This window comes from Siniperca chuatsi, linkage group LG12, assembly GCF_020085105.1.
Source record: "Siniperca chuatsi isolate FFG_IHB_CAS linkage group LG12, ASM2008510v1, whole genome shotgun sequence".
NCBI classification, from domain to species: Eukaryota; Metazoa; Chordata; class Actinopteri; order Centrarchiformes; family Sinipercidae; genus Siniperca; species Siniperca chuatsi.
The window spans coordinates 28,913,612-28,924,887 of NC_058053.1; the positions used below are offsets into that span (position 1 = coordinate 28,913,612).

The following is an 11,276-nucleotide window of genomic DNA, read 5'->3' on the forward strand; positions in this document are numbered from 1 at the left end:
CCCTCGAACGCTCCTCCTCCACCTGAAACATCACACACACAGCACGCGCTCCGTGTGGGCAGGCGGCACCTCGTTAACCCTGAAATCCAGACCTCGGCTCTTCAGCGACCCGGGACGTCTGATCCCGTTCTGACCCGGCTGCCTGCGTTTAGCAGCGCTCTGGAGTCCGAGAGGATGGAACGGTTTCTACAGACCGAAGCCAGGAACGGGGACAGGATTACAACTCGGAAAATGCTCCCGCTGCTCCTCCCCTGCTCCCCCCGCTGCCCCTGCTCCCCCCGCTCCCCCCACTGCCCCTGCTCCTCCCGCTGCTGCTCCTCCCGCTCCCCCCACTGCCCCCGCTCTCCCCTTGCTCCCCTGCTCTCCCCTGCTCCTCCCGCTCCCCCCACTGCCCCCTGCTCCTCCCCCTGCTGCTCCTCCCCGCTCCTCCCTTGCTCCCCTGCTCCTCCCGCTGCCCCCGCTCTTCCTGCTCCCCCTGCTGCTCCCACTACTCCTCCCGCTGCTCCCACTGCTCCTCCCGCTGCCCCCACTGCCCCTGCTCCTCCCCTGCTGCTCCTCCCGCTCCCCACTGCCCCCTGCTCCCCCTGCTGCTGCTCCTCCCGCTCCCCTGCTCCTCCCCCTCCCCACTGCCCCCTGCTCCTCCCCTGCTGCTCCTCCCTCCCCCCACTGCCCCTGCTGCTCCTCCTCCCCTGCTCCTGCTGCTCCTCCCGCCCCCCTGCTCCTCCCCCCTGCTCCTCCCGCCCCCCTGCTCCTCCCCTCCCTGCTGCCCCCTGCTCCTCCCTGCTCCTCCCACCCCCCCCACTGCCCCCTGCTCCTCCCCTGCTGCTCCTCCCTGCCCCCCTGCCCCCACTGCCCCCTGCTCCTCCCCCCTGCTGCTCCTCCTGCTCCCCCACTGCTCCCCTCCTCCCCCTGCTCCCCCGCCCCCACTGCCCCCTGCTCCTCCCCTGCTCCCCTGCTGCTCCCCACTACCCCTGCTCCTGCCCCTGCTCCCCCTGCTCCCCCCCTGCCCCTGCTCCTCTCCTGCTCCCCTGCTGCCCCCCTGCTCCTCCCGCTCTCCCCTGCTGTCAGCGCCTCCTGCTGTCAGCGCCTCCTGCTGTCAGCGCCTCCTACAGGCTGTCAGTGAGCAGATCATGATGACAAGTAGGAAGTGAGAACAATAATCAAATTAAAGATCAAAACTTTGGTTTTATTGAACTTTACACAAACACGCAGCTGACCTCTGACCTTCATATGAGCCAGACTCACAGCTCAGACTGGAGGATCATGGGAAACGTAGTGTTTCACGGCTCAGGAGTCTGACAGGAATGAAAATATAAATACAGAAGAATAAATAACTCAGGAAGTTTTATGATAATAACTGATCAATAACTGGACATGAGGACCTCACGTGGTGAAACTGAAACTGGTTGCTCGGGTTTCAAACAGTTAAAAAATCTAACTGGTCTGGTGAACTGGTTTGTGCGGACGGCAGTGGGGGCAGAAGTATTCAGAGACTTCACTTCAGTACCAATACCACACAAAACACACCTTTACCAGTGGAGGTGCAGGAGCTGTGCTTTGTTCTGTGGATAAAACTACAGTAAACAGACATGAAACCCCCCAAAGGTTCGACACAAACCCGGATCCAGATCTCATGACAGACGGACTACACGGACACGGTGTCTGTTCTACGTGTGTCTCAGGTGTCAGTCACACCTGTGGTCCGGTTCGTGTTCACACTGTAAACGTGAGGTCATACTGCGTGCCGACCTTTGATAACTTCGTTTGTGCCGACTGTCCCACTGGTTCCTGAATGCAGCCTGCGTCGGGCTGTTTCCATGGCGACAGCAAACGGCAGATTGTCTTTGAGCTTGTTTTGGTTTAAAGTTTTTGGTCAAAAGCTTCAGTTAAGAGTTTTTATTTTTCAGACATTATGATTGGCTGAGGGACATCCTAAGCTCCTCCTCTCTCAGGCTGCGGTCCAATCGCTGTGTCTCAGACTCCAGGACGGACGAGACTGGACGGCGTGTGACGGCGGCCAGCGAATCGGTGAGGTCGTGTCTCAGAGAGAGCAGCCACCGGCTGTTTCTGGAGGACTGCTGGATAAACTCCGCCCTCTGCTGCTGATCCACAGCCAATGAGAGACGGAGCTGACTCACCTGAGGGGAGAAGACACAGTGACATCATCAGCATCCACCTGGCAACTCAAAACCTCTGAAACTCTTCTTCTGTGGTGCTCTTACCTGGTCCTCCAGCTCCCTCACTCTGCTCCTCAGGCGTTCTTCTTCTGTGGTGTCTGCAGACTCCTGAAAAAACCAGACAGCTTTACACACACACTCGCACACAGAGATATGCGTGTGTGTGTGTCTCACCTGAGATCTGCTGCTGTCAGTCAGCTGCTGTCTGAACCTCGAACGCTCCTCCTCCACCTGAAACACACAAACATCAAACACAAATCAGTGTGTGTGTACTTGTCTCAGTGTGTGTGTATACCTGTCTCAGTGTGTCTCTCAGTGTGTGTGTGTACCTGTCTCAGTGTGTGTGTACTTGTCTCAGTGTGTGTGTACCTGTCTCAGTGTGTGTGTACCTGTCTCAGTGTGTCTCTCAGTGTGTGTGTGTACCTGTCTCAGTGTGTGTGTACTTGTCTCAGTGTGTGTGTACCTGTCTCAGTGTGTGTGTGTACCTGTCTCAGTGTGTCTCTCAGTGTGTGTGTGTACTTGTCTCAGTGTGTCTCTCAGTGTGTGTGTGTACCTGTCTCAGTGTGTGTGTACCCGTCTCAGTGTGTGTGTACCCGTCTCAGTGTGTGTGTACCCGTCTCAGTGTGTCTCTCAGTGTGTGTGTACCTGTCTCAGTGTGTGTGTACCTGTCTCAGTGTGTGTGTACCTGTCTCAGTGTGTGTGTACCTGTTTCAGTGTGTGTGTACCTGTCTCAGTGTGTGTGTACCTGTTTCAGTGTGTGTGTACCTGTCTCAGTGTGTGTGTACCTGTTTCAGTGTGTCTCTCAGTGTGTGTGTACCTGTCTCAGTGTGTGTGTACCTGTTTCAGTGTGTGTGTCTGTTTCAGTGTGTGTGTACCTGTCTCAGTGAGTGTGTACCTGTTCAGTGTGTGTGTACCTGTTTCAGTGTGTGTGTACCTGTCTCAGTGTGTGTGTACCTGTTTCAGTGTGTCTCTCAGTGTGTGTGTACCTGTCTCAGTGAGTGTGTACCTGTCTCAGTGTGTGTGTACCTGTTTCAGTGTGTGTGTACCTGTCTCAGTGTGTGTGTACCTGTTTCAGTGTGTCTCTCAGTGTGTGTGTACCTGTCTCAGTGAGTGTGTACCTGTCTCAGTGTGTGTGTACCTGTTTCAGTGTGTGTGTACCTGTCTCAGTGTGTCTCTCAGTGTGTGTGTACGTGTCTCAGTGTGTGTGTACCTGTCTCAGTGTGTGTGTGTACCTGTTTCAGTGTGTGTGTACCTGTCTCAGTGTGTCTCTCAGTGTGTGTGTACCTGTCTCAGTGTGTCTCTCAGTGTGTGTGTACCTGTCTCAGTGTGTGTGTACCTGTTTCAGTGTGTGTGTACCTGTTTCAGTGTGTCTCTCAGTGTGTGTGTACCTGTCTCAGTGTGTGTGTACCTGTTTCAGTGTGTCTCTCAGTGTGTGTGTACCTGTCTCAGTGTGTGTGTACCTGTTTCAGTGTGTCTCTCAGTGTGTGTGTACCTGTCTCAGTGAGTGTGTACCTGTCTCAGTGTGTGTGTACCTGTCTCAGTGTGTGTGTACCTGTTTCAGTGTGTGTGTACCTGTCTCAGTGTGTCTCTCAGTGTGTGTGTACGTGTCTCAGTGTGTGTGTACGTGTCTCAGTGTGTGTGTACGTGTCTCAGTGTGTGTGTACCTGTCTCAGTGTGTGTGTACCTGTTTCAGTGTGTCTCTCAGTGTGTGTGTACCTGTCTCAGTGTGTGTGTACCTGTCTCAGTGTGTGTGTACCTGTCTCAGTGTGTCTCTCAGTGTGTGTGTACCTGTCTCAGTGTGTGTGTACCTGTCTCAGTGTGTGTGTACCTGTCTCAGTGTGTGTCTCAGTGTGTGTGTACCTGTCTCAGTGTGTGTGTACCTGTCTCAGTGTGTGTCTCAGTGTGTGTGTACCTGTCTCAGTGAGTGTGTACCTGTCTCAGTGTGTGTGTACCTGTCTCAGTGTGTCTCTCAGTGTGTGTGTACCTGTCTCAGTGTGTGTGTACCTGTCTCAGTGTGTCTCTCAGTGTGTGTGTACCTGTCTCAGTGTGTCTCTCAGTGTGTGTGTACCTGCCTCAGTGTGTCTCTCAGTGTGTGTGTGTACCTGTCTCAGTGTGTGTGTACTTGTCTCAGTGTGTCTCTCAGTGTGTGTGTACCTGTCTCAGTGTGTGTGTACTTGTCTCAGTGTGTGTCTCAGTGTGTGTGTACCTGTCTCAGTGTGTCTCTCAGTGTGTGTGTACCTGTCTCAGTGTGTGTGTACCTGTCTCAGTGTGTCTCTCAGTGTGTGTGTACCTGTCTCAGTGTGTGTGTACGTGTCTCAGTGTGTGTGTGTACCTGTCTCAGTGTGTGTGTGTACCTGTCTCAGTGTGTGTCTCAGTGTGTGTGTACGTGTCTCAGTGTGTGTGTGTACCTGTCTCAGTGTGTGTGTACCTGTCTCAGTGTGTCTCTCAGTGTGTGTGTGTACCTGTCTCAGTGTGTGTGTACCTGTCTCAGTTTGTCTCTCAGTGTGTGTGTACCTGTCTCAGTGTGTCTCTCAGTGTGTGTGTACCTGTCTCAGTGTGTGTGTACCTGTCTCAGTGTGTCTCTCAGTGTGTGTGTACCTGTCTCAGTGTGTGTGTACCTGTCTCAGTGTGTCTCTCAGTGTGTGTGTACCTGTCTCAGTGTGTGTGTACCTGTCTCAGTTTGTCTCTCAGTGTGTGTGTACCTGTCTCAGTGTGTGTGTACCTGTCTCAGTGTGTCTCTCAGTGTGTGTGTACCTGTCTCAGTGTGTGTGTACCTGTCTCAGTGTGTGTGTACCTGTCTCAGTGTGTCTCTCAGTGTGTGTGTACCTGTCTCAGTTTGTCTCTCAGTGTGTGTGTACCTGTCTCAGTGTGTCTCTCAGTGTGTGTGTACCTGTCTCAGTGTGTGTGTACCTGTCTCAGTGTGTCTCTCAGTGTGTTTCTGTCTCTCTTCAGTTTTTCTTTCTGATTTTCCAGATGAGAGTTTTTCTTGTTCAGTCGTTTCTGTTCCAGCTCCAGTTCAGCCACGAGACGCTGCAGGACCACCAGTCTGTCCCCCACACCCTGCTGCCACACACACACACACACACACAGACACACACAGACACACACACTTCAGTCAGGTGATTAGTTTGCTGCTGGTTTGTTTGTTTTCTCTGATTGAAACTGAATTGACAAACTAACCGGCCAATCAGGGACACACTGACCTCGTCTGGGTTAGAGCCCGCCCCCGGGCTCTGCTCCTGTTGGTGGGCTCTCTCCCTGTAGCCAATCATAGCTGCCTCAGTTCGCTCCAGAGCCAATCGGACACGATCCCTGTCTTTCTCCAGCTCCTCCGTCCTCTGAGTCAGAGTGTACACCTTCACAACAACAAACAGCAACGCCAACTCTTACTCTGTTGTTTCACTGCATTGTTTTATTGTTGTTTATTTCATACTCATTTTCGTTTCCTTGTGATTTTTGTGACATATTTTGTGTTTTCCGTTTTCTGTTGTCAGTTTCTTGGTCCGTCTCTCGTTTTTCTTTCTCTAACTCGTTTATTTGGGAGATCTGTGATCAGAAGTGAACCCTCAAACCGACGGCATCTGGTATCAGCGGCCTCTCCAGAGAACTGACAGGGTCTGAAGAGGACTTTCCTCAGGTGGACCACAGATTCTGTCACATCCACAGGTTTTGTGCGAAGCCAAAACCTCAAATGTAAAACTTGACGTTAAGTTGCTCTTTGACCCTGTCAGTTCCAGCAGAAGGACGGCATCCCGCTGATTTTTAAATCTTAACTGATTTTAAAAACGTAGGAGACCACGGACGTAACGACAGTTTAAAACGATTTTTAATATTTTAATCGTAAGAACGCACACACCAGGCGATTCAGTCAAGACGCAGGACCACACGCTAAACTAAACCGGTTCAGTGTGGCGATTCCCCAGATCTCACAGAAACTCGCGTGATCAAACGTGACTTCAGAAAAAAACAAACATGGCGGCGGACTGTCGTCGTCAGCTGGTTGTGTGCTATGTTCTGCATCGAAAGAGAGAGAATAAACTGTAAAGTCATGGAGCGAAAGCAACGCATGAAAGCGGAGACGGTTTCTGTTGAGACGAGCTTACGAACGGGCCGCGCCGCTCTCTCGCTTGTTAAAAGTCAACCTGGCTCACCCAGCAGTCGATCTCTCATTGGCTGCTGCGCGTCTCTGCTCAACAGTCCGTCGCTGTTCACACTACAGGATCATTTGGGCAGATAATCGGTTCGACCGGCGTCGACTCGGGAACAACCCGCGACTGTCGGGTCGGCGAATCGGAGTGTTGTTGGATTTTTACCTCAGCTTCTCTGTGCCTCAGCAGCCTCCTGAGCTCCTGTTTCTCCTGCAGCAGGGACATCTGCTCCTCCTCCTGCTGCTCCTCAGGAAATGATAAACAATCAAACATTTAAATGTATGTATGTTCTACAGTGTCTCGTCTTTCCATGAAGAGAAAGAAAGACCTCCTCCTGCTCACCTCTCCTTCTCCTTTCTCCTTGTCGTCTGTCTTTTGGTCTCTCGTCCTCCTCTGTCCGTCTGTCTCCTCCTCTCTCTCAGCAGCCAGTGAGGAGATCTGTGTTTTCTGCTCCTCCAACATGGCCGCCGTGGCTCTGACCTGGCTCAGCTCGGCCCGGCTCTTCTCCACCTCCCTCCTTGCCTCCTCCACCCTGGACCTCCACTCCTTCTCCGTGTCCTCCTCTCTCTCCTTCAGCGTCTGGATTTCTCTCGACAGAGCTTTCAGCTTCACCTCCTGCTGCTCCTCCATCTCTTCCATTCTGCTCCTCCACCGCTCCTCCGCCTCCCTCATCTTCTCCCCCGCCTTCTTCTTCGCCTGTCGAGCCTCCTCTAGCTCCTCCATCATCTCCCTCCTCCTCCTCTCCAGGGCCTGGGCTCTGGCTCTCAGCTCCTCCAACTCCCCTCGCTCCTTCTCAACCTCCTCCCTCTCTTGTAGCACCTCCTCCCTTACGGCCCGCAGGCTCTCCTCTCTGAACCTCTCCACCTCCTCCTTCTTCTCCTTCAGGGCGCTCCTCAGTCGCACCCCGTCTGCGTGGCTCTCCTGAACGACAGAATGTGGAAAATGATAAACGTTTAAAGGAAAAGTTCAATATTTTCTCTTTCTTTCGTTAAGTCAGGGTGCGGTTAGCTTAGCTTAGCATAAAGACTTGTAAAGACTATTTTCCTATCTGTACATCTTTAGGTGCTAAATGTGTTGCATCTTAACAAGTAAATAATCTTCTTAAGACGTCTGCTGCTTTGTCACGGCAGTGTTGACTGATGCGTCCACGCCTTCGGCAGCGTTCCTACGCAGCTATCACACGAGGTCATGTGACTTCTTGCATTTGTTCAGGTGTCAGGCTGCACTGAGGTAGATGCCTGTCATGTGACTGTTACCTGGCTGTGGTACAAATCTGTGGACAGTCACTACTAACTGTAAAATACAACACAAGAGGTTGCTGTTAATGTTTTGAACGTGTTTAGACGCTACAAATGAGTGACAACTACAGTCGGTTTGTTTATTTCATCTAATCACTGACGCTAAGTGAAGAGCGACGGTGTCACTGCGCCCAGCAGGAGGTGCTGTACCTGCAGGAGGAGTTTCAGCTTGGTCATCTCCTCCAGTGCGGCCTTCAGACCCTCCTTCATCTGCTGCTTCTCCTCCTCCTTCTCCTTCACCTCCTGCCTCACTCGCTCCCTGCTCTGACTCAGCTCACACACCTGAAACACGGAGAGAATTAACGTGCTAACATGCTAACATGCTAAAATACAAAGTGTTTCACGATGTTGGCACTGCTATCACGTTAACATTAAGCACAGCTGAGGCCGAGGATGAGCTTTAAACTACGGGAGGACGAGATCTAAACTGCGGGAGGACGAGATCTAAACTACGAGAGGACGAGCATTAAACTACGGGAGGACGAGATCTAAACTACGGGAGGACGAGCTTTAAACTACGGGAGGACGAGATCTAAACTACGGGAGGACGAGCTTTGAACTACGGGAGGACGAGATCTAAACTACGGGAGGACGAGCTTTGAACTACGGGAGGACGAGCATTAAACTACGGGAGGACGAGCTTTAAACTACAGGAGGACGAGCTTTGAACTACAGGAGGACGAGCTTTGAACTACAGGAGGACGAGCATTAAACTACGGGAGGACGAGATCTAAACTACAGGAGGACGAGCTTTAAACTACGGGAGGACAAGCTTTGAACTACGGGAGGACGAGCTTTAAATTACGGGAGGACGAGCTTTGAACAACGGGAGGACAAGCTTTGAACTACGGGAGGACGAGCTTTAAATTACGGTAGGACGAGCTTTGAACAACGGGAGGACGAGCTTTGAACTACGGGAGGACGAGCTTTAAACTACGGGAGGACGAGATCTAAACTACGGGAGGACGAGATCTAAACTACGGGAGGACGAGATCTAAACTACGGGAGGACGAGCTTTAAACTACGGGAGGACGAGATCTAAACTACGGGAGGACGAGCTTTAAACTACGGGAGGACGAGCTTTAAACTACGGGAGGACGAGCTCACAGAGGAGCAGCAGGGTGAAACACGACCCACCGCCTGAATGCCATAAAACCGTTGGGCCGCGTGACGGACGAAGACCGGCCGACCTGGAAAGGCCAAAGCCTTCACTAAGAGGCTCGACTGAGAAACAGAGGACAGACAGCAGGAAGGCGCCGTGCCGACACAGCCGTTAATTCGCACCTGAATGTGAAAGTGAGACGAGATCTCGTTTGAACCCAACGCGAGATCTCAGTTGAATCTAAACAACGGACTCCCGTTGGGCGAGACAGCGCATGAAATCTCGGCGCACAGCTATGACGACACCAACTCTTTAAAGCCTGGCGCTCCACAATACCCGTGGCCATGTGGCCATTCCCACAGTAACCCGTTTACTAAAGGAGGCGTCTCTCTCCACGGTAACTGCCGTTACCACAGGAAGACGCTTTCACGCGAGCGCTAATTTACTCGCTGGACAAGAAACAGACTGTTTTGTGTTTGCTGAACACTTTTGAGCCGCTCTCCCTACCGGCGCCGACCGCTGTCTTCCTCTGCTGCCCCGAAAGCAACGGTTTCGCCAGTGGACCCGGCTTCGTCGGCGTCCGAGCCTGAGAGAAACTCCGCCGGCTTGTGTCCGGCAGAGACAGATTTTAAGTTTCACTGTTGTTAATTGTGCTTTGCCTGCTGGAAAGTGACGGCCGCTGCGTCTCGTACGGACGTCTGCCGCCGGGTTACCGTGCGATGGAGGGAGTTATTACGCTTTGCCGCGGCATTCGAGGTTCCTTGCGCCTTCCTGTCTCTCCACTAACTCGCACCTTTACACGTACATTCGCACGCTCTCACACCTCGAGCGGCGCCGGTAACGCGCAGCTCAGCCGGCGAGGCTACACGGTATCCTGAGGACTAATAGAGCTCGTCCTCCCGTTTCAGCTCTGTCCCTGTTTGAACGCCCGCCGTTTGGCTCGGCGAGACGCCCCCCCCACACGTATCTTACATGGTGGCTGATTGCTGTATGCTTATTGTGTCTAGACTAGACGACAGTGGTTATTGGCTGAAGTTATTGATTGTTGATCTGTATCAATCATTCTGATCTGTGTTCATAAATATCTTTGATGTTTCTGCTGATAACCAAACCTTTTATATACAACCTGATGCTGTGGTGGGACTGTACCTGACTCTGCAGGGAGCTCAGGTTCACCGCCATCACCTCCACGCTCTGCTGCACTCCTCTCAGCTCCTCCTGGGCCTCCTCCCGCCTCCTCCGCTCCGTCTGCACCTCCTCTCTGAGAGCAGTCACCTCCTTCTCAGTCCTCATTAACTTCTCTTGTACCTGCTCCTTCTCCTTTTCTTCCCTTTGTACCTCCTCTGTGATGACTGTCAACTCATTCTCGGTCCTCCTCAGCTCCTCCTGTATCTCCTCCCTCTGCCTCCTCTCCGTCTGCACCTCCTCTCTGAGAGCGGTCGCCTTTTCTCTCCTCTTCATCAGCTCCTGCTGGGCCTCATTCTTCTCCATTTGTTTCTTTTGTACCTCCTCTCTAAGTACAGACACCTCCCTCTCGCTCCTCCTCAGCTCCTCCTGTATCTCTTCCCTCTGCCTCCTCTCCGTCTGCACCTCCTCTCTGAGAGCAGTCACCTCCTTCTCAGTCCTCATTAACTTCTCTTGTACCTGCTCCTTCTCCTTTTCTTCCCTTTGTACCTCCTCTGTGATGACTGTCAACTCATTCTTGGTCCTCCTCAGCTCCTCCTGTATCTCCTCCCTCTGCACCTCCTCTCTGAGAGCTGTCGCCTTTTCTCTCCTCTTCATCAGCTCCTCCTGGGCCTCATTCTTCTCCATTTGTTTCTTTTGTACCTCCTCTCTAAGTACAGACACCTCCCTCTCGCTCCTCCTCAGCTCCTCCTGTACCTTGTCCTTGAGGACTGTCATCTCCTCCTGTGCCTCCTTCTTCTCCCTTTGTTCCCTTTTCACCTCCCCTCTGAGAGCTGTCACCTCCTTCTCAGTTCTCCTCAACTTCTCCTCTATCTCCTCCTTCTCCCTTTGTTCCCTTATTACCTCCTCTCTAAGTACAGATACCTCCTCTCTCCTCCTCCTCAGCTCCTCCTGTACCTTATCCCTCTCCCTCTGCACCTCCTCTCTGAGAGCTGTCACCTCCCTCTCCCTCCTCCTCAGCTCCACCGACAGTCCTGCCTTCTCCTCCTCCAGCTCCCTCACTCTGGACCTCCCTCTCTCCTCCACCAGGAGTTGCTGACCTCTCTCAGACTCCACGAGTCTCCCTCGCTCCTCTTTAGCCTCCTTCAATTCATCCTTCAGCCTCATCTTCTCCTCCTCTTTACTCCTCAGTACCTCCCTCTGTCCCTCAATTTCTTTCTCCTTCTCTATCAGCTCATCCTCCAACCTCTTCTTCTCCTCCGTCACCCTCCTCAGAAGCTCCTCATCTCCCTTCCTCCCCTCCTCTGTCTCCTTCAGTTTGTTTTCTAGCCTCCTCTTCTCCTCCTCTGTCCTCCTCAGCACCTCTCTTTGCTCCTGCACCCCCCTTTCCATCTCTTCCCATCTGTCCTCCAACCTCCTCCACTCC

At 52.7% G+C, this 11,276-nt stretch overlaps 1 protein-coding gene across 9 annotated transcripts in view; it reads right to left on the reverse strand.

Annotated features, from left to right (window-relative positions):
* Positions 1-1,165: 1,165 nt before the first annotated feature.
* The window catches only part of si:dkey-230p4.1 (trichohyalin), a 32,989-nt gene continuing 22,878 nt past the window's right edge, over positions 1,166-11,276 (reverse strand). For 2 of the 9 annotated variants that reach the window (XM_044216155.1, XM_044216156.1), the window contains 8 exons: positions 9,875-11,276; positions 7,774-7,905; positions 6,668-7,246; positions 6,491-6,565; positions 5,381-5,533; positions 5,088-5,240; positions 2,223-2,408; positions 1,166-2,138 (listed from right to left, as the gene is read on the reverse strand). The exon at positions 9,875-11,276 is cut by the window's right edge and continues 1,441 nt beyond it. In XM_044216155.1, coding sequence (XP_044072090.1) covers positions 1,911-2,138; positions 2,223-2,408; positions 5,088-5,240; positions 5,381-5,533; positions 6,491-6,565; positions 6,668-7,246; positions 7,774-7,905; positions 9,875-11,276 — 2,908 coding nt within the window. In that variant the 3' untranslated portion in view covers positions 1,166-1,910. The remainder of the gene's footprint in view (positions 2,139-2,222; positions 2,409-5,087; positions 5,241-5,380; positions 5,534-6,490; positions 6,566-6,667; positions 7,247-7,773; positions 7,906-9,874) is intronic. The other 7 variants (XM_044216164.1, XM_044216162.1, XM_044216160.1 and 4 more) reach the window with 7 other exon arrangements.